The sequence below is a fragment of the Eleginops maclovinus genome, chromosome 11 (genome assembly GCF_036324505.1).
Source record: "Eleginops maclovinus isolate JMC-PN-2008 ecotype Puerto Natales chromosome 11, JC_Emac_rtc_rv5, whole genome shotgun sequence".
NCBI classification, from domain to species: Eukaryota; Metazoa; Chordata; class Actinopteri; order Perciformes; family Eleginopidae; genus Eleginops; species Eleginops maclovinus.
In genome coordinates, this window is record NC_086359.1 from 5,244,326 (window position 1) to 5,263,569 (window position 19,244).

The window sequence follows — 19,244 nt, forward strand, 5'->3', positions numbered from 1 at the left end:
AAAATATCAGAGTATTTTTCTGCACACTTATTCTTTTACGCACCCTTCGCCTCGATGAATCCTTAAATAGACCTTCTACAGAGTCTCACGTACTTTTCTCTCTTAAGACAATGCTACATGACAGCACACTTTAAAACTGGTCACCACAAAAGGCACAATTCCTGCAGCTCTTTTAAATAACTCTGCAGAAAATGAAGCTTAATCGCCGTGACCACTGGACCAATAAGCCAAATGTTAATCTTCTGCTATTATAAGTGAAAAGCTTCCAGGAAAAGTCGGGTCTATTATGTTGGACAAAGTGGGCTCTTTATGGCAGAGGCAGCTATCAGAATGTGGTGCTATCAAACGCGTCGTGCATTAACGTGCGATCAATTCCTCAAGCTAGAATACGTCAGCGTATATCCACACGCACGCACAATACACAATAGATGTTCTTAATAAGGGTAGACATGTTTTCCAATACATGGAGTAAAAGATGGCACTAAAATATAACAATGGAAGGTGTGAGAATAAAAGGCACATTTTGCATGTTATTGTTGTTGTGATCGAAAATCCACCACGAATTCTTCCTTGCATTACCATTGTTGTTGCAAAAAAGACCATTGTTTGTAGTATCGAATACATATCCCTTATAAGTTGCGTCCTTGTTGAGTATTTTCTAAAGGATACATTAGTCCTTGATTGATTTCCCACCTTTGGGCATCAATTGATTTCGTAAAGAGAGAACAGAGAGCACTTGCAGCTCCTAGAAATAGGAAATACATCACAGAGAGCATCGCATGTTCTCCTGTTAATGTGGGGGTTTGATACTTATATACAAGTAATATATAAATGAAATACATAAAAAATCACTTCTTACCTTTTCCATGTTTTCCAGATCTTGTGTTGATCAAATATTACACAATTTTAATCCTTGAGAAATATTTATCCAAAAGCACAAAATGTTCACGAGCCAAAAAGGTTGGAAACCACTCGGTTAGAAAAGCTGAAGAAAAAACAAAGCCCTTTCTTTTACAGTTCTGATTTGGGAGGTATAGTGTATTCCACTTGAGGCAATCAGCCCCTCAGAGTGTGGACCTGAGTGGGCTACATTTTGTGTAATCTAAAATAACTTCTGGAGACTTTGAACCAACATAAATCCGACTGATTTTTTTTCTTCAGATTTTACAGACATGCAACTAGTGACAAATCCTTTAATTGCGGTTTCCCTACCATTCTCCCCCAGTGAGGCATAATAAACCTGCACTTACGGTCATTGCAGAATGGCCCCCCGTAGGTGGTCATGGTGCAGTCACAGGAGAAGCCCTCCCACAGCTGCAGACACACTCCCTGGTGGTGACAGGACTCCTCGGTGCAGGTGGTGCTGGGGCCTGCAGGGTGTTGAGAGCAGATTTACCTGGTGTCTTTATTTTACTTATGAATCTTCATTACTCGGGAATACAACTGCAATAGTAGGCTAGTCACTGCTGCACATTGAGACCAGGATATATTTCACGTGGAATATGTTTTTGACTAAAAAGTAGTTCAGCAAGCCAACCATAGCAAGTTAACTGGAATAGCCCTCCACCACGTGTGGCATTCATTTGCTCCTCAGATGGGCTCATTTACAGTGTTTATTACACCCAAAGTGGCTTACATACACCCAATACTCTCATTTAATTTCAGTGTGTTTCATTAGGATTAAATGTGCAAGCAACACGTAGCGATGTGTTGTTTTCATTGCCCAGAGTGTTAGCGACACGTCAAGATTTGTTGCTGTCCCCACACCAACATATTCCTATTATATAGACGATACACACATGCTGAACTGGTTAATAATGATTTCCATAAAAGTAATGTGATCAACTCTGACCAGCTTCTGTGTGTCACTATGAACACCTCACTAAAGTCTGAACACAACAATAAATTCTGTGCACACTCAAGAGAGTAATTAATATGATCTCGTATTCATTCTGGAAACCCGTAGACACATCATTCACTACTTTTCCTCTTTTGATAACTCAAACTATTTTATTGATACTAGACTTTACCTTTGCGTCACCATAAAGCCAAACTTTGGAGACACTCTTACATCTACTCCACGTTTCCTCAGCACTGTTTTTCTGGGAAAGTTATTTCCTTAATGAATATTATTAAGTATTTGCAGTCAACACTTTCCTGATTGCTCTGTTGTTTGACTACAATTCAACCAAAGCAACTGGAGTTCATGACGGCAGCATGGTATTATCACATGTTCGCTTGTATAATATGATTCATTATAAAACCACAAAATGAGTTTCTGTGGCATAATGGAGCAATCAACAAAGCTGTTTATTACCGCAATAAATGCAGTGTAATTAGCTTTTGGTAAACGCTGACTTCCTCTGGTGTGCTGTGTGCCTATGAAATCAGATTACAGGCGTGATTCAGAGGTGTTTTCATACTGCCCAGTGTGTTCCCTCACCTCCACAGCCGTGCTCCACTTCTCCCACTTTGTGAAGGGCATCGGCCAGCAGGTCGGGGAGTCTCCCGTTTAAGTCCACAGATGCCAGGCAGCCCTGGTATCCTTCCCGGGATGCTATTAACCTTGGCAGGCTGCTGTACATGCTCTTCCCAACACCACCAATGTACAGCTCGCCTGTGAGGTACAGAACATTTCATTCAACTTTTAATTAAGAGATTTTAATTATAGGTTTTAGCATTTAGGTCATTTAGTGAGTGGTGGACCGGACTGCATTATATTCAGAGCTGTTTCCAATACAACTCATGTGTGAGGACTCGGAGGATGACAATTTTACACATTTTGGACAATCTCATTATACATTTAGTAAAAGTGGAGTCTACACTTTATAGAGCTTTTGAATGTAGCCGGCTTCTAGTTGTAGGTACACCCTAAACATGTGGTGCCTGTATTTGTGTTTACATATGAACAAAACAACAAAAGCAAGTTGAGAAATACTATAAAAAGTACTATTTTATCAGTAAATATTGTTAAAAACCACAACTGGTTCACAATGCTAAGCTAATATGTTAGCATCCCTGAATCCCTTGATAAAATCCTTTGATTTGTTCAGATAATTACCTTTCAGATCCAGGTTGCGGGCTCCATTGGCGTGTTGGGTGACGGTGCGGGAATCAATCTTGAGGATGTGCACGTTGCTGTTGTCGCGGGAGATCATCACATTGTGCCACTGGTTGTCATTAAGTTGCTTGTCGGAGTTTCCCTTCATTAGCGACGGCCCATTTCCCAAGTCGAAAACATAATGAACGTACCTACGGAACAATACAGATTTTTACATTTCGTATTTCTTTGGTGGTACGACTGCTCCAATATGCTGTTATGGGATATCACACTGTGGGATATAAGCCCCTCAAGCTGCGTAAACTGCTGTGCTTTGTGATATGACCGCTGAAGGCCGGTGGGGGGTCTAAGTCAGAAATGCTCTTTGTTGACATGCAGATAACAGTGAATGAAGGAAAACGAACAGCAAAGCTTAAAAGATGTTGAAATTACATTTGAGTGCACTGTCAAAAAAGTGAATCTTGTTTAAATCAAAGTTAAGCAGCATCTATTTCAAAGCTGCCACACTTCACACTAAACATTGAGCAGCCTGGAAAATAATGACAGAAGCGTTGGAAGCCATTTTTCGTCTGTGCGAGCTTCTGCTGCAGGCTGCCGAGCCGAACAAGGCCTCCTGCTGAATAATTGCTAGCTGGTAAAGAGTGTGTGCGAGGTTCGACAGTGGAAAACTACAATTGTTGCTTTGCTTGCTCTGTTTCGACTAACCCTTCTCTGCTAATCTGTCAGCGGCAAAAATTATCTACGATGAATAAAACATGAGGAACATATATCTGTGGCCAAATGTGTTTGTGTGAGAATGACACCGGTGCTCTGGTGATGGCAGATATTGCTTTTGTATTCATGCTTCCTCTATCAGCATCCCTCCCCATATCAAAATTATTTATGATGACAACATTTTGACGTTATTTTGTGTGCCTCTCCAGTGCTGCAGGCTGATTTATTGAAGAAATGAATCATGATTAAGACATTTTGAGCCCAAAAAAGGAGAAAATGCACTCTTCAGTGCGCCTTAAGCTTTGCAAGACTAATATTTTTGCACTGATGGATGTCAGGACTGCACACTTTAGGTCGATTAGCCAACTAATCGGCTAAGACGCTTAAGTTCACTTCAGTTTTTTTTAATAATAATTTCCCCCAAAAATGCTGAGCACTCTGGTGAACACAACATTTAAGGGCTTGCTTTTGCATGATTCTGTGGGGACACTCAGTTTTAACCAGCTGCCAATTTAGTTAGACACAGTTTTAGTAATAGTAAAAGCCCCTTCTAGTCATCTTACAGGTGAGTCCAAACAAACGTTCCTTACCCTTTGACCAGCTCCACCACGATGAAGTCACTCCCATCTCCAGAGTTGTAAAGTATCAGCCCGTCAGGACTGGTGGTCTTGAACTGAAAGAAGAGGTGCATGGAGGCGTAGGCCTGCAAGGTGGAGAAGGCCAGGTAGCTGGCTTGCGCTGTGAAAGTCACAGGATTGGCCACAATGTGCCTCAAGCCGAATCGAGCATTCAGCTCGCAGTAGGAGATGTCTCCGTTCTTGCACTGGTCCAGATAGAGCATCCCGTTGAAGGAGAGAGCTTGGAGATGGCCAATAAAGTTGGAAGGCATCACAGAGATGAAACGCCGCTCGGTCATGATCCCCGTCTCTATGTTGTTGAATTCCAGGCGGGTGTGGGCGCCTTGCATGTGGCCTACGTGACAAAAAAGAAGCTCAGATTTCAACCACCTTTCAATATCTGCAGCCCAGTAAGCACAGCTCCTATAATCCTGCTACACACCTTCCACTGTCACATTGTCGACAGAGAGCTGCAGATTCTTCCCACGCCGCACCACCTTCACGGTATGCCACTCATTGTCATTCAGCTTCTCGCCTACCAAGAGTACTTCTGGACCCTTGCCTAAGAGGAGTAAAGTGAGTAAAGTGACAATCATACCACATCCGCTCAGTATACATCCTTTAAAACATGAAGCTCACTTCACAGGGTCGATACTTTCATTCACTCCCAGAACAACAAACACACAAAGACATCAACAATCACCGGCATCCGTTACAGTGCATTTATTCCAAACACATTTTAAGGAGGAATACGTCAAAGAAAATGCAGAAGTAGCTCTTTTTCTGTAAGGGTTATTTTCAGGCTTGGGGAGCAACAGATTAAATGTGATGGGATTACATTGAACTGTATTCTTTACTTTAAAAAACTGTTAATCAGATTAATGTACATAAAAAAACAGGGATTACTAGCAGGATTACAATGCTAGAAAACTAGAAAGAGCATATTGTCTTTCATTTAAAGGAGATAATTTGACTGTTTCCTGTTGTTTCACATAATATACTTATTAAAAAAGATCTTATTGAAATGTATTTTGTATGATTTGCATTGCACTGCATTTTTTATTGAGGTAATCCAAAAGTAACTGAAGGTATCCAGTGTACATTACTTTTATTTTTTGACACTCAGATTAGGTTGCTGATAACATGTTTATGACAGGTAACTTTTAAACGAACCCCTCTCATCCCTGGTTATTTCTGTACTGAATAGCAAGTGATTTGATTAAGGTCTACTCCGATATTACCGAGGGGCTTTGTGTAAACATGCAGCTTTAAGTTTCAATATTCCTGCACTATCCTCTGCCTTTTTTCGTTGGTTTCAAAATAGGTCACAGTGCACACGCTTGCCACTGCAGCACCGTCATCCCGAATCAGTGCCTATGCAACAGGCCGACACGGCAGTTCAAAGGAGTTCTGACATCGCTTGGGAAACTAATTGGCCATGCCTAAGCTGACTGCGCCTTTAGGGGTTTGTCTGTCTAATTGAGCTCATGGTGTAGGAGAATTACAGGGGACATACAGAGGGCAATAAATGGAAAAACATCAACTGCTTTCCGAACACCGCTCTGTTTCATCCTCAGGGAAATAAAACTGCGACTGGAGACTTTGTCCAGGGCTGCATATCAAGTGTCTGTACAGCACACAGCATGAAATCGCCATCCACCTGCCGAATATCGACTGCGTACACCAGACGGATCAATCGCATCAAATCCTGCTCACTCTATGTCTGACTGATTTCCTCCCATAATGAGAAACAAACTACTCGCTGAAGTCATCTCCAACACAAAAACAGAAAGGTTTATCTTGTGGGCATGACATTTGCTGTAATGAAAACAGAGATAGTGGAATGCTGGATAAATATGTATCTTGTCTGTGCTTCTCTGAGGGCAGCTTCCCTGATATCTAATGTCAGCGCCTGAAAGTCTGTTTGCATATCTTGAGGTGTACTTATGTTTCTACACATGTAGAAAAAAGTTGTCAATGTGATTGTGATTTTAGAGGGAGCTGCACAAATACTGAACAATTGCCTCAAGTTATATTGAAGGGGACACTGTGATCAAATTGTCACAACAAACTATCCCTACCTGATCATACACCCTAAATAATATACAGTTGGAACAGCAAGGACTCACAGCACAAGCCCAGCGTGAATATAACTATTTTTTTCCGGTGCCAGGCGAGTCCCTTCTTTGAGGATACTGTTCTTCTTTTTTCAGTGTTTTCGCATGGGTTGGATTATATTCTTAGTGGAGTGACTTTGGATTTATTTCTTGTCCTTGGGATTTTTCAGCCGTATCAACAAGACTGCATTGGTGTTGGAGGTGTTTGAATGTTTTTGGGCTAGATAAACTGTTTTTGAGAGGGGAGGGGGACTTTATTATTTAGAGGACACGCTACAGGGATCAGCCCCTCTCTTTGCATGGTTGAATAACCACAGTAGCTACCCAAACCTTTGCAGTGGTAACTAGGCTTAAAATACAAGCTGATTGTTAGATATATAAACCAACCTGTCAATCACAATCCACGTCCTAGAGTGTACCCTACATTTTTTAAATTAAAATGTGACTCGTGTTTACCATATGAACATCGTGCCTATAAAAGTAATTGCATGAAGTAGATTAATCATTTTCTCATAGACTTCTATGAAATCGGACTAATTTTTGCAGCCAATAGCGACGCCCCCTACAGGTTTCTGCGACGTGTGATCAAGAGAACCCTCTGGACCCCAGCTCAAAGATGGTAGCATAACGCAGCGTACACACGGTAATTGTTTTACATTTTCTATAAGTCTAAGGCAGGGGTGTCTTTTTAGGAATTAAGAATTAATAAAAAGGCAGCACTCAAAACTGCATCAGCGATGGTGATCTACTTCCAGCACTGCAGTGGGCATTAAAATGGTGTAATGTCGTATGTATTCACACTGACATCTGACTGTAAATCCTTTGAAATGTGGCCTCCTTTCAAAGTGGCTTTGCTTCACAGGCTCAGCTTCCAGTGGCTCGAGAGCAAGCCACACTTGTAAGAGGTCTATTTGGTCCAGTTTGATCCTCAGTTAAAATTGAATGGCATTCATATTTTCAAACAAGAATCACTTCAAAAGGCATGGTGCAGCTATACAGGTCAGCATTACGAGTGAGCCCAGACTTTGAAGGCTGGATGTTCGAGTTAATCAAAGCATGTTATGGTAATTTGGTAATTTTGTAGGACAAATGCCTCATTTTAAAACTGTCTTGTATTAATGAAGAGCATTGCAGAAAGATTTGTTCTTAAATGTATTACCCTCCCACTGAAAGCCTCCCAGCAGCAGGGTGGTCTCTTTGACTCCTTTAGAGATAAACTACACCGGCCATTTTCCTCACCTGAGCAATCAGAGTCCTTAAAGGTGATCAAAACAAGGACGTTTAAAATTCACAATGAGTCTACGGTGCAAACTGCCATGCTCCCTACTGAGAGCGCTCTCTAAACAACAATTGTATTTATTATTTTGGAAGATAATTTGGGATAATTGGCTGAATTTGCTATCATCACCCTAACGATCCATTAAAAAGCCGTCCATTATCACATCTGCATGATGGAGATCTTCAGGGATCACTGATGAACATAAAGCAGAATTTATCAGGAATTACATTTTTTTTTTGCACATAATAACAGCTCATATTTTCTGTGCACAGTGCATGATGGTACAATGCCATCTGCTGGTAGAGAGGGCAATAACTTTGGCAGATATCTGAGGCAATAAAGGACACATACAGTACATTATTTTGTCAAACAAGCAATCGATGTTCCGCATTTCTTCTATCTTATTCTACTCTTTTATTTCTACAGATTGTATGAATTCAAATAATTGTATGAAATATGTACCATTATTTAAAAAGTGTTTTACAGGACATTGTCTTTATTTTAACCCTGAAATCGAACAAGCTTCACTTTTGAAAAGATTATTTTTTATTTGAGTGTTTTTAGGGTTTAGGGTTTTGGCCGTGCATATTCTGTTATTATTTTCCATTTCTAGGTGAATGTTATTTTGTATTCAACATGATCAAATCAAACAGAAATGAACCAAATAAAATCAAAGTGCTTTACAGAGACGGTACATGCACTCTCCCTGCTTCTATCAAACAACACACCCATGTAACACCCACACCCACACACACACACACACACTACTTACCTCAACCACAGGAACACATTCAATATAATGGACTGTTTCCTAGGCTAACACATGTTTGGTAAACCGTAAACCTGTCCCCTTTTCGCCATTATATCAGCATCTCAGATCAATAGGTTAACATTAAACAAAATTACAGACCAGACTGTCGGTTATTGATTTGCCTATTGTACGTGCTTAAATGCTAAAACATGCTTTATAGCGCACAACAAGTTGTTGCATTTTATTCCTTTCATCTCCGGGGAGCATAGAAACAATATGATGACTAATAGGATGCAAATCATTGCGAAATTGAACAATAACAGTTAAACCCTTTATTTTACGGAGTCTGGGAATTATTCATACATGAGGGTCGGAAACAAGCTTTCAGTCGGCGCTCGATTATAGTGATAATTTTTAGAAGCATTCAATAGCTTCCTCTCTATTTGATGATCTTTATCAGAGACTCGTTTACCTCTTCACTGCCAGACAGCTTTTATCACTTTCTCCCACTGCTGCAATCTGAAACTGAATTTAAATTGCCTGTCTCTCAGTATCAGGTGAGGGCGACAATCTACATCATGAATTCAAACATTTCTGCGGTACAACCTTAAAGTGCCACTCTATTTCACACATAGAATACCAGGAAAATTGGTCTCTGGCATTCATCTGCCATCGAGCCAATGGATGAATGTTTGCCTATTTAAATGCAGCCTGGATCATGATAACGTGTTTGATGATTTGCTGACAGGTCGCTCAGCTATGTTTGATATTAAAAGACACTGTACAGAACATTTATCCAGCTTGTCCCCCCTGCATCTATAGCAAATATGGCCCTAGAAGCCAATTACATTTGTGGTATAATAGAGTATAATACCTACTGTGTTTTGATGCATGATAACAAGGTGGACTTAAATACTTAATGAGTTTTCATGTTTATTAAAACCGACATCAGTGATTTATTTTGAATATACAGGTCTTTGGATATACCGGTATTGATTATCACTGCGATATTTAAAAAAATAAAGATAGTTATGTTATGCTAATGATAAACGTTCCTTGTGGATTTCATTTGTAGAAGTTCATCTGGTTGCCTTTTAAACTAACCTTTACCATTTCCAAAAAAGAGAGCAAACACACGGTTATAGTTGGAAATGAATTTGACCGTTGGCATTGGTCTGAGGCAGGGGTGTCCAAACTGCAGCACGTTGTCCATTTTGAATCGGCCCTTAGCAAATTCAAAAAGTCTAATGAAACGTGCGCTTTATTCCAATTGTACTTGCTAAATAAACATGTCAACATATATTGCACAGTATTCATGAGTTAATAAGCCCACTTTTCAAATAAATTCAGTCAATTAAAATTGATTTTGAAATGTTCGAACAAATCTTACTTGATAAAAAAAAGCCCAATAACTTATTTACACAGTAATCTTGAAATAAACCTTTCCTATTTCCCCTTATTATATCAATATGAGGCTAATGTTTAAAGCATATTCAAATATCATGAATCATTTACCTACATTTGATTGATTTTGCTAACTTATAACTCAATTTATGAGGCAATGTACCTCACCCTCACCAGCCCTTTGGATGTTTTCTGTATGCGGGCCTCAGTGAAAACAGTTTGGACACCCCTGGTCTAAGGTCTTATACAGTATTTGGCATTATTACAACCCTAGGAACACAAAGTAATCTACTAAAATGGGAAGGCTGCAACAAACGTACACTCTCTATTTAAATGTTTGGTAAGAAAACCTCCTAGGAACAGCTCCATAAATGAGTGTGACGATACAAACACAGCATACCGTGCATCTGATCCTTGTGCATGAATTATACTACTGTGACGCCAATATTAAATAAAATAAACTACTTAACATCTTTTAACATTTAAGCAACAACAAGACTTGCTGATAGCCGACAGTCTCATCTACTAATCAGATATCAGGCTAACCTTTAAACGACTCTAAGCTCTGCCTTTGCTGAGTGTTTACCCAGTAGCAACATTGCATTTGAGTGCTGCTTTTCTCACTACAGATAATTGCTGAATGCACTTGAACTGTACCCAGATTATCAGCTATGCGAGCGAATTAGTCACAAGCAAATGAATGAGTCATTTGCGGCACAAAAGGCAGCGTCAAATCTTGCTACATTTGATTACAAGATTATGACATTGTACTAATGAGAACATGTGTCACTCAAACTGTTACTCAAATGTAGAATTCATTCTCGTTCTTATCTTTGTAATGATGCTTGTGAGTAGCATAACAGCAACAGTAAACACCGGGGATTGTGGGGCAGAAGAAATGAATTATGTTCTGTGTCGCCAGGGAATAGAGCGAGAGGCATATGATTACACCACACTGCATGTTCTCTAAATCATGGTACAGTAAATAATCATAGGAGACACTTACTGAGATTACAGTCTATCCTGATACAATCTGGTGAGAGAGAGAGTGAGATGGTGAGGTTAAAAGAAAAAAGAACAGCACAAAAGAGGAGAATATTTCACATCCTTCAAGGTACATTCTGCAGACACTTCAGTGCTTTTCAGAGCCCACCATCCGGGGACAGCCTCGAGAGTCTAAACCGCCACTTTCCTCCCTGTAGTGTACATAACATTAGAAAAGAAACAGTAAAGTAAACCTGAGCATGTGTCTGGCACAGCTGGAAGCACAATAGCGCAGATCAACATTGGGATCAATAAGAGTTTCATTGAGCATAAAGTGGAGGTGCATTGGTGTTTATTTTTAGCGTCAGTATCGGCTCGGATACGGCTGCTTACATTTAGGCGCCTGCAAATGAATCTGACTGTTCCAGATACCGAGACTGATAGTGTCACTGATGCGTGCTCTGGGGCAATACAGCAAACACGCACCGCTGTGAGGAAAATTGTTTGAAGCAGATAACCAAAATGGAACCTGTGCTCCATTTCTTATGTCCTAACACTGAAAGCTGAATGAAGCATCTTCAGCAGATTAGGGTGATTAATGAACAATTCTTAAATTAGAGCAACTACTGGGACAATGCATTATTTTGCACTAAATGTAGTTTCCTCAGTCCTTCCATTCATTTTTTATTCAGATGTATGTGTAGCCTCTTTATTATTTATGTTAAGGACACAATACATGCATTCGTACAGTAAGTGATGCATACATTAACCTCTTCTACTCTGCTCTTTTCTACCATAGACCCATTTTTCTTCTTCTTGTGGGGGTGGGGGGGTCAGAGGATCTTTAGGGGTAGATAACAGGTCAACAGGATATGCCACATAGCAGGGGTGTACATCATTTGAAAGCTGAAGACAGAATTGTTGCAAGATTTTAAAGAGTTTAATAGAAAATGTGAAAAAAGTTATCCAAAAATACCTAAATATTACATTAAGAGCTTCAGAAAATTGTATAAAAATTACCATTTTGTTATGTTAAACCTTAGGGGGACTGCTCAGAAACCCCTTTGTTGTCAATAAACATTAGAATCGTGATTGCCTGAGGCATTTCATTTTGGTTGTAGAGTTAGGCATATTATCCTAGAGGTCATTTTAATAAAGTGAATTCAAGGTAACAAATACGATAGGTGAATGGGATTGATTATTTCACTGAACAGCACTAAAAAGGTTTTAAATGTGTAATTCTTGTCTTGAAGGTATCATACTTGATAGTCTGAAGTGCACCAATGCACCTCTACTTAAAATCCCAAACCGTGATCCTCCACGCTTGCTTGTTCCTGCAGGCCAGACGGTTATATATTTTCCAGGTTTAATACAGAGGAAAAGGGCGATTTGCACAACCTGCAGCCACAGTGAACCTTACCCCATGAAAAAATAATGACAGCAGCACTAATGTGATGCTTTGCTAACATCTCCCCATGTCTACAACAGCTAATACTTTCTAAATCCATCTGCAATATTCACAGTGTTAGCCTCAAAATGGATTCACCCACTCATCATTTGCATGTTCTGTATAATGGAACCAATTTATCCCGCTGTATGTGAATATATCGGTGTAAGCCATGTGGCTGAGGAGTGCTCTCAAGCTGTCAACCATCACAGAGCAGTGGATACAGACAGCCAGAGACCAGAGTGATTTTCTGCTGCAGGTGTGTGTGTGTGTGTGTGTGTGTAGTGTGTGTCCATCACCGGCACCATGTGCTCAGTGAAGCGACTCTAAACTGGACAGGGCAGTAAATGTGAGAGGAGGGAACTCCAATGGTCACATCTACAGCTTAAGCGATGTGAGTGGTAATATCTGAACGTAATGATAGATCTGATCTCTGACTGCCTTCTCCTTGAACTGCAGACAAAGCCATTGAAGGGCTGAAAGAGCCGGGACGGTCAGATGGGACCTGACCACTGGATGAACTGAGAGAGAGAGACAGAAAGAGATATAGAGATAGAGAGAGAGAAAGACATTTCATACACACAGTTGCTTAAAAACGCATTAAACCCCTTGATGTTTTTTGTTCATATCTTTTTGTGTGAAAAAGATTCTTCTTCAAAATGTTTTCAGTTTGATGAGAAGATCAAACACCACAGCCAGCAGCTAAACAGTGCAAATATAACCATTTTACACTTTTAGTGTCATTATGTATTAGAATATTTTCTGGTTCTGAGATATTGCCAGGCTACAAAATGAAAATACTTGTCTGATACAACGAATTGGGGTTTTTACACTTCAGTTGCTCTGCTGTAATTGAACGCCCTGACAGAGCCATGCTTCATGTATTCCCTAGTTTGCAGATTGTGTGTTAGCTAAGCCAGCCCTCTGCTTGCCTGTACTTTTTGGGCAGATCTGAGAGTGGTATAGACCTTCTCATCCAACATTCTAAAAGGTCAAACTATCTATTTAAAAAAATCCTTTTAAAATCCAACTGAGGAAAAAGGACACGTTCAGTTAATCAACCCGTTTACTTTATGACTGATAAAAGTTATTGTCCATTTCCAAAATATATCTAAATTAAATCCACTTTCCTGATGTCCAGATTAACATTTGTTTTTTACTTTTTAATGTCACATTGTTTTTTATCGCTTGAAGTCGAAACAAAAAATTAATCCTAGTGAAAAACGGTCGAGGGAATTGCTTATCTATTTAAGCAACTGTAGTGGTTGTGTATGAAGATGGATATGAGAGAGTTGACACAAAACTAATTTCATGATAGCTTGTTGACACATTTGAAAAGGTCAACTGGATTTATCCGCTCGCATTTGTCGCAGCAGCATTACCCAGGTTCACAGTGAGTTTCACTCTGCCTCCGTCCAGCTCCAGACGCAGTGTGTCCGCTGACTGCTGAGAGGTGGTGGCCACCAGCAGGCCAAAGGCCCTCTGGGACATGAAGCGCAGCGACACATCCTCTGCCTCTGTGTGTAGTGTCCTTGGCAGCACCACCTTCAGATACATGCTGCCGTCATAGCTCACCATCGTGGCCTCTATGGATTACAGGATGAGGAGGCGTTAGCAGACACGGAACCTCAGAGGAATTCAGAAAGCTAAATGAAAAAGTGGCATTCATAGAACGAAGCTGAATTTGATCTTATCTGAAGTATAGCATGATATCATTTTAGATTGCAGTTTCCATCAGTCTCACCAGATGGCAGAAAAAGCCTGGAACTTGCAAAGACAGTGGGGAGATTACGGCAGCAATCACATTTCTGAAGGATTCATACCCATCATAAAGCAATACAAGGGGGATTTTCATATATCCCTCATTCTATTAGCTGCCAATGGATCTGCGTAATTTGGCCCCTCTGCGAGGAAACCATCTGCATGGTAAATGCAGAGTGATTCAGGCCGTATCACTGCAGAAGCAGCGCTGCATTTCTAATGAAACGCTCATAGCTCAGAGAAGCTTTTCATACCGACAATTCATTAATGAATCACCGTACAACTGAACAACTGTAGAATAATTAACTATGACCTAAATAAAAACATATTTTGTCCTTTTATTGTCACCTCCTATCCTTGGTAAACGTGGAGCTCTCTTCTGTTGTACTCTTGAATTGTAATGACATTATTAAGCATGCAGATGATGATTCTGAAACTGCAAATTGAATTATTATTGTTTTGGATGCCTGAGCATTAAGGCTTGTAAATTATTATTTCTTTCAGCCACATTTTTGATGTTTTCATGCAGGCACTTTCCAGCCACTACACAGCTACATCAATAAATAAAATACAGGCCAAAGTGTGTTAAAAGCTTTTCAGCATCATTTTGAAATCACTTACTCTTCTCCTACGCCGGCTTATGTCTCTTACCCTTCTCACAGCCGGGACCCAGGAAGCCAGTACCGTTGCATTCACAAATGTGTCGGTTCCAGCCTTCCCTGCAGTGTCCACCGTTGGCACATGTGTCTCTGGCACACCTGATGTGGGTCTCTCTGGTGCAGAAGCTGCTGACACCTGAGGCGCTCTGAACCTCTGCCAGCCTCCACAGGTTACGGCTCTGTCCGTCAATGAAGAGGTCCCTCACACAGCCCACATAGCCCAGGCTGAGGGAGACAGTCCACACCTCGGGGGGCAGCATGAGGGCTTGCCGATCCTCAGGTAACCCCCCAAGGTACATGTCACCGTCAAGGTCGAGGATCTCGCTGCCTTCATTAGCAGCAAAGGGGATGCTCTGGCTGTTCACGGAGATGAAGCCTGTAGGGCAGGAAGTGAGTCAATTTGTACTTACAGAAGGTTTTTGTCTCAGAGAGGAAAGACAGGTGTGTGTGTGTGTGTGTGGGCTGTGTCTCGTGAGAAGTGAGAACAAACTGTGATATTGGGGAAGTAGGCATTAGACACTGCTTGCCTCAAAGAGTGTGAATTAAGATTGCACTGGCAGTCCTTGGGAGTTGATTTTATGAGGAAGAGCAGCAGCCAAAAAATAAAACTTGCCCTGAAAAAGTGAAGAATTATAAATGGCATTGTCATAATACCCTGCTTGAGAGGGAAGGAAATGTATTCATAGAAATGTGTAGGAAGGAATATGAGGAGGAACAGTGTGTGTTTGGGCTCTTACTAATAAGGTAGACATTTGGATTGTACTAATAAGGCCACTTTTGAGGTGGATGTCTGTATAATTGGCCACTTGTGAAATAGGTTAACACAGATTTCCAAATGTCACACACAGATTATAGCACCTGGAAATATCATTGTAATTAAAATCTAATATGCATGTATGTTTCACTGCAGTGAAGGGAAAGCCAGAGCGGGCCGATGTGACTGACTCCATGCTGACATATGGCGGTTTCACAGCTTGGAACATTTTCTGCTCCAGAGCTAAAACTGTAGACACACTATAACAGAAGCAGACAGAAGGCTTCCCCTGCCTCCGCAAACACACACAATTCTCTCACCATTGCGACCTCTCCTCTGGAAGTCCACATGGCACCACTCGCCATCATCGAGCCTCTTGTTATTGGCCTTCATCTTGATGCTACCAGAGCCCATATCCATGACCAGGTAGAGAAACCCATCCAGCAGCTCGATGGCGAAGAAGTCGGCGCGGGGCTTCATGTCGGGCTGCGGGCCCTGCAGACTGCCATGGCTGAACAGCAGCAGGCCCATGGGCTCTGTGGTGCGGAAGTCAAAAGATATGGCGCCCGTCTTCTTTGTGTTCCACCTGGGCAATGTCAAGTAGGCAGAGGGAGTGTCGAAGGTGACCGGCTCCAGGGCTTCCACGTCCTCGCAGCTGAATATCAGGTCGCCATGGATACTGATCTTTGGGTCTCGCTGTTCAGCCAGTCGTGACAGCTCCAGTCTAAACTCATTATTCTTGTAGACCACCTAATAAATGAGAGAGATATCGTGGTGAGATGACAGCTGACGCCGCCGATAAATACAGTGCAAAGGTTTTATATTTCTCATCATTAATATAAGATTCTATATGACACAGCGGCTTTCACAAGGACACGCGGTATTAGAAATGCGGTGAATCATCCCTGAAGTCAGAGGTGCTGTGATTATTTCATTTCCTGGAGTTCTGTAAACTGGCACCTTTAATTAAACAGACGTAGAGGCGCTTAATCTGTTAAAGAACAACAACAGCCCTGTCTGTCTCTATGAGATTGTTGTTATGTGCAGAGGCAGATATAGGAAGCGTGTATTATTGAATGCTTTACAGGTAGGCAAAGAAAAACAAGAAGGCAGCAAGAGCTGAAATGCTCTTGGCATTTAGATTTAGATGCAAATGCAAACATTTACATGTTAGACATTTAGCTGACTCACTAAAGACAAAAAAATGTGTTCCGACAGTAAAATAATCTCGAATTCGGAGAGGAGGAATAAGAGACCCAGCACACAGCATCAAACAATTAGGTGTGTTTGTACGAAGTAAAGTGAGACAGATCAAGTCCGAGCAGAGATGGTGAGTGGGAGAGAGGTGGACTCTATCCTCAAAAAGCAAAAACACACAATCCAGTATTTAAAAAGGTACATTTAGACAATGTAATGGCATGAACTGGAGTGTTCATTTTCTCTGCTGAACTCATGCTGCAGATACAGCTGAACTGTGGTAAGAAATCTGATTATATCTGCAGCCCAGCAGACCTGACTGTGTCTTTGAGGAATGTGTTGACTAAACAGAGAGAAATAAACAAACCTTTTGAAAGACATTTACCTTCACTACATAAAATACACCCTGTGTGCTGGAACAGAATGGCCGCTCCTCGATGCGGCTTTGTGTTGTTTGCTGTTTCCATTCTTGGTTCATCAATATGCACAGCAGGGGACAACAATCCTTGTCTCATTTTGTATCAGTTGTAAGTCACCCCGAGCCCTCTGTTATCTGCCACATCACTCTGTGGCCAGTCACTAGCCTGAGGTGACACGCCACGCTGCACTGGGGACTAACAGCAGATCTGAGAGGCAATTTGAGCCAATATCACACTTCACACTGCCTCACTGCGACTAATTAAGCAGTGAAATCAGATGGTGAAACTGACCATCGAGAAATGAGCGTAACAGGCCATTTTTTAGACGGAAAGACAGTCAATCAAGTCACTTACACAAAGCGGGAGCTGTGTTGTTGAACACAGACAATGGGCGACATCCAGAATCATTCTCTTATATTTTCTCTAATTCACGGAAAATAATCAACCCCATTTGCATCAAATGTTCTACCCCATCCAAATCAGCTCTGAGCTACGTGTTCTGAATGATGAAATCTGATTTGTGTGGCTGATTGTTTATAATTAGCATAGGTAACACACCCTAATCCTTAAATAAAGGCAGGTGCCGTGCCGTGTGCAGACACACAGGCCCCAAGAAACTGAGCAGATGCCACCAAAAAATAAAAATAAGAACTTCAGCAGAATTGAAATTCAGGTATTGTTTAATAAATAAACTTAGATTTTCCAGAACATCAATACTTGCATTACAGGAAAATCCAATAGCATTCAAAAGCAGTATGTAGGTCACACACTCTTATCTCCCAATGATTTCTTTAGTAATTATTGGGATCAATAGACTATTAGAATTGTGTCATACTATTTAACACAAATGCAATAATCCTTATTATTACTGATGATCTAGATTCAATTCATGCATTTTTCTTCAATCTGATTTAAAACATAGGTTTTCTTTCTGCGACACACAACTGGAACAATGTAGAAACTAGATGTTATTTCTCAGTGTGTGTCGGAGGAGCGCTCTCTAAGAGAAGACGTTGGTAAATCACAGAAATCTGATCGGCTGAAGCCAATATACGACAGACCTCCCTCTGTCTCTGAAGAATGTCTAGCAATGGATTTGAACATTTAAATCAATAACAGGAAACAGAGAGAGATACACAATCTTTTAAAAGACATTTACTACATAAAACTGACCCTGAGCTTACTGTGATAAGAAATCATTGGGTGGTCACAGATATCGATGGGTACGAATAAAAATATAAGAAATCGTGGAAAAAAAATATGAGGAAATGTGTTGCATATTGCTTCCTATATAAAGCACAATAATTACAAATAGGAGCTAACAGAAAGGCATGGATGGCTGTGAAAAAGCACAGTGTGACCTCTGCAGGGCTATTACATAAACCAAAGGACAATACAGGAAGTGGAATCCTATTTCACCAAATCAGACGCCTGTTGTATGTGACAAGGATTACAGTGTATCCGGAAACACAAGAATAAAGCCCTTCTGCTGCCGATTGACAAAAAGCCCTTGTGTCTTTTATGCTCCAGAGTTAAAGAATAAAAGCAGTCAGTGAATGAAGACCTTCTCCGCTGCTAACAGCCGTGTGAGGACATTCTTCATAACCAAATTGGGCGCAATCTTTGAAGCATTAAAGTGAGGGACCCTAATGATACAGGGTGGGATATCCTGTGGGCAAACACACCACAGACCAATAAGCGGGATGACTTCAAAGACAAATTCATCTCTCCCGGTCGCTAGTTGTTGTATTCCCGACACTCGTCTGAAAGTGGTCATTATTTCTTCCTCCACCTGCTGGCCTTATCTCAGCAGCACTCACATTTATTATCAAGAGACATCTTGAGAGATAACTCATGGCCCAAACTCTGTACGTTCAATAAAATAAGACAGGTATCCCCCAAATAGAGGCACTGCTTATACAATAAATATTTTAGTCCACATGGATTAAGATGAATATGTATGTTCCTCCATTCACAGCAAGCATTGTTGCTTACTTACACTCACAGCTCCGGCTTTGACTGACCTGGCTTTGAACCTGCCTCCTGCATCTCCAGGCAGAGCTGATCCCATTTGATCAGC

General features: G+C 40.9%; 1 protein-coding gene across 1 annotated transcript in view; it reads right to left on the reverse strand.

Annotated features, from left to right (window-relative positions):
• The window catches only part of LOC134872611 (neurexin-2-like), a 116,864-nt gene that overhangs the window by 53,634 nt on the left and 43,986 nt on the right, over nucleotides 1–19,244 (reverse strand). Inside the window, exons 8-16 of the mRNA XM_063895991.1 lie at nucleotides 15,869–16,298; nucleotides 14,787–15,170; nucleotides 13,757–13,960; nucleotides 10,950–10,976; nucleotides 4,835–4,954; nucleotides 4,366–4,747; nucleotides 3,062–3,252; nucleotides 2,444–2,617; nucleotides 1,251–1,370 (exon numbers count right to left, since the gene is read on the reverse strand). Of these exons, the coding sequence (XP_063752061.1) occupies nucleotides 1,251–1,370; nucleotides 2,444–2,617; nucleotides 3,062–3,252; nucleotides 4,366–4,747; nucleotides 4,835–4,954; nucleotides 10,950–10,976; nucleotides 13,757–13,960; nucleotides 14,787–15,170; nucleotides 15,869–16,298 (2,032 nt within the window). The remainder of the gene's footprint in view (nucleotides 1–1,250; nucleotides 1,371–2,443; nucleotides 2,618–3,061; nucleotides 3,253–4,365; nucleotides 4,748–4,834; nucleotides 4,955–10,949; nucleotides 10,977–13,756; nucleotides 13,961–14,786; nucleotides 15,171–15,868; nucleotides 16,299–19,244) is intronic.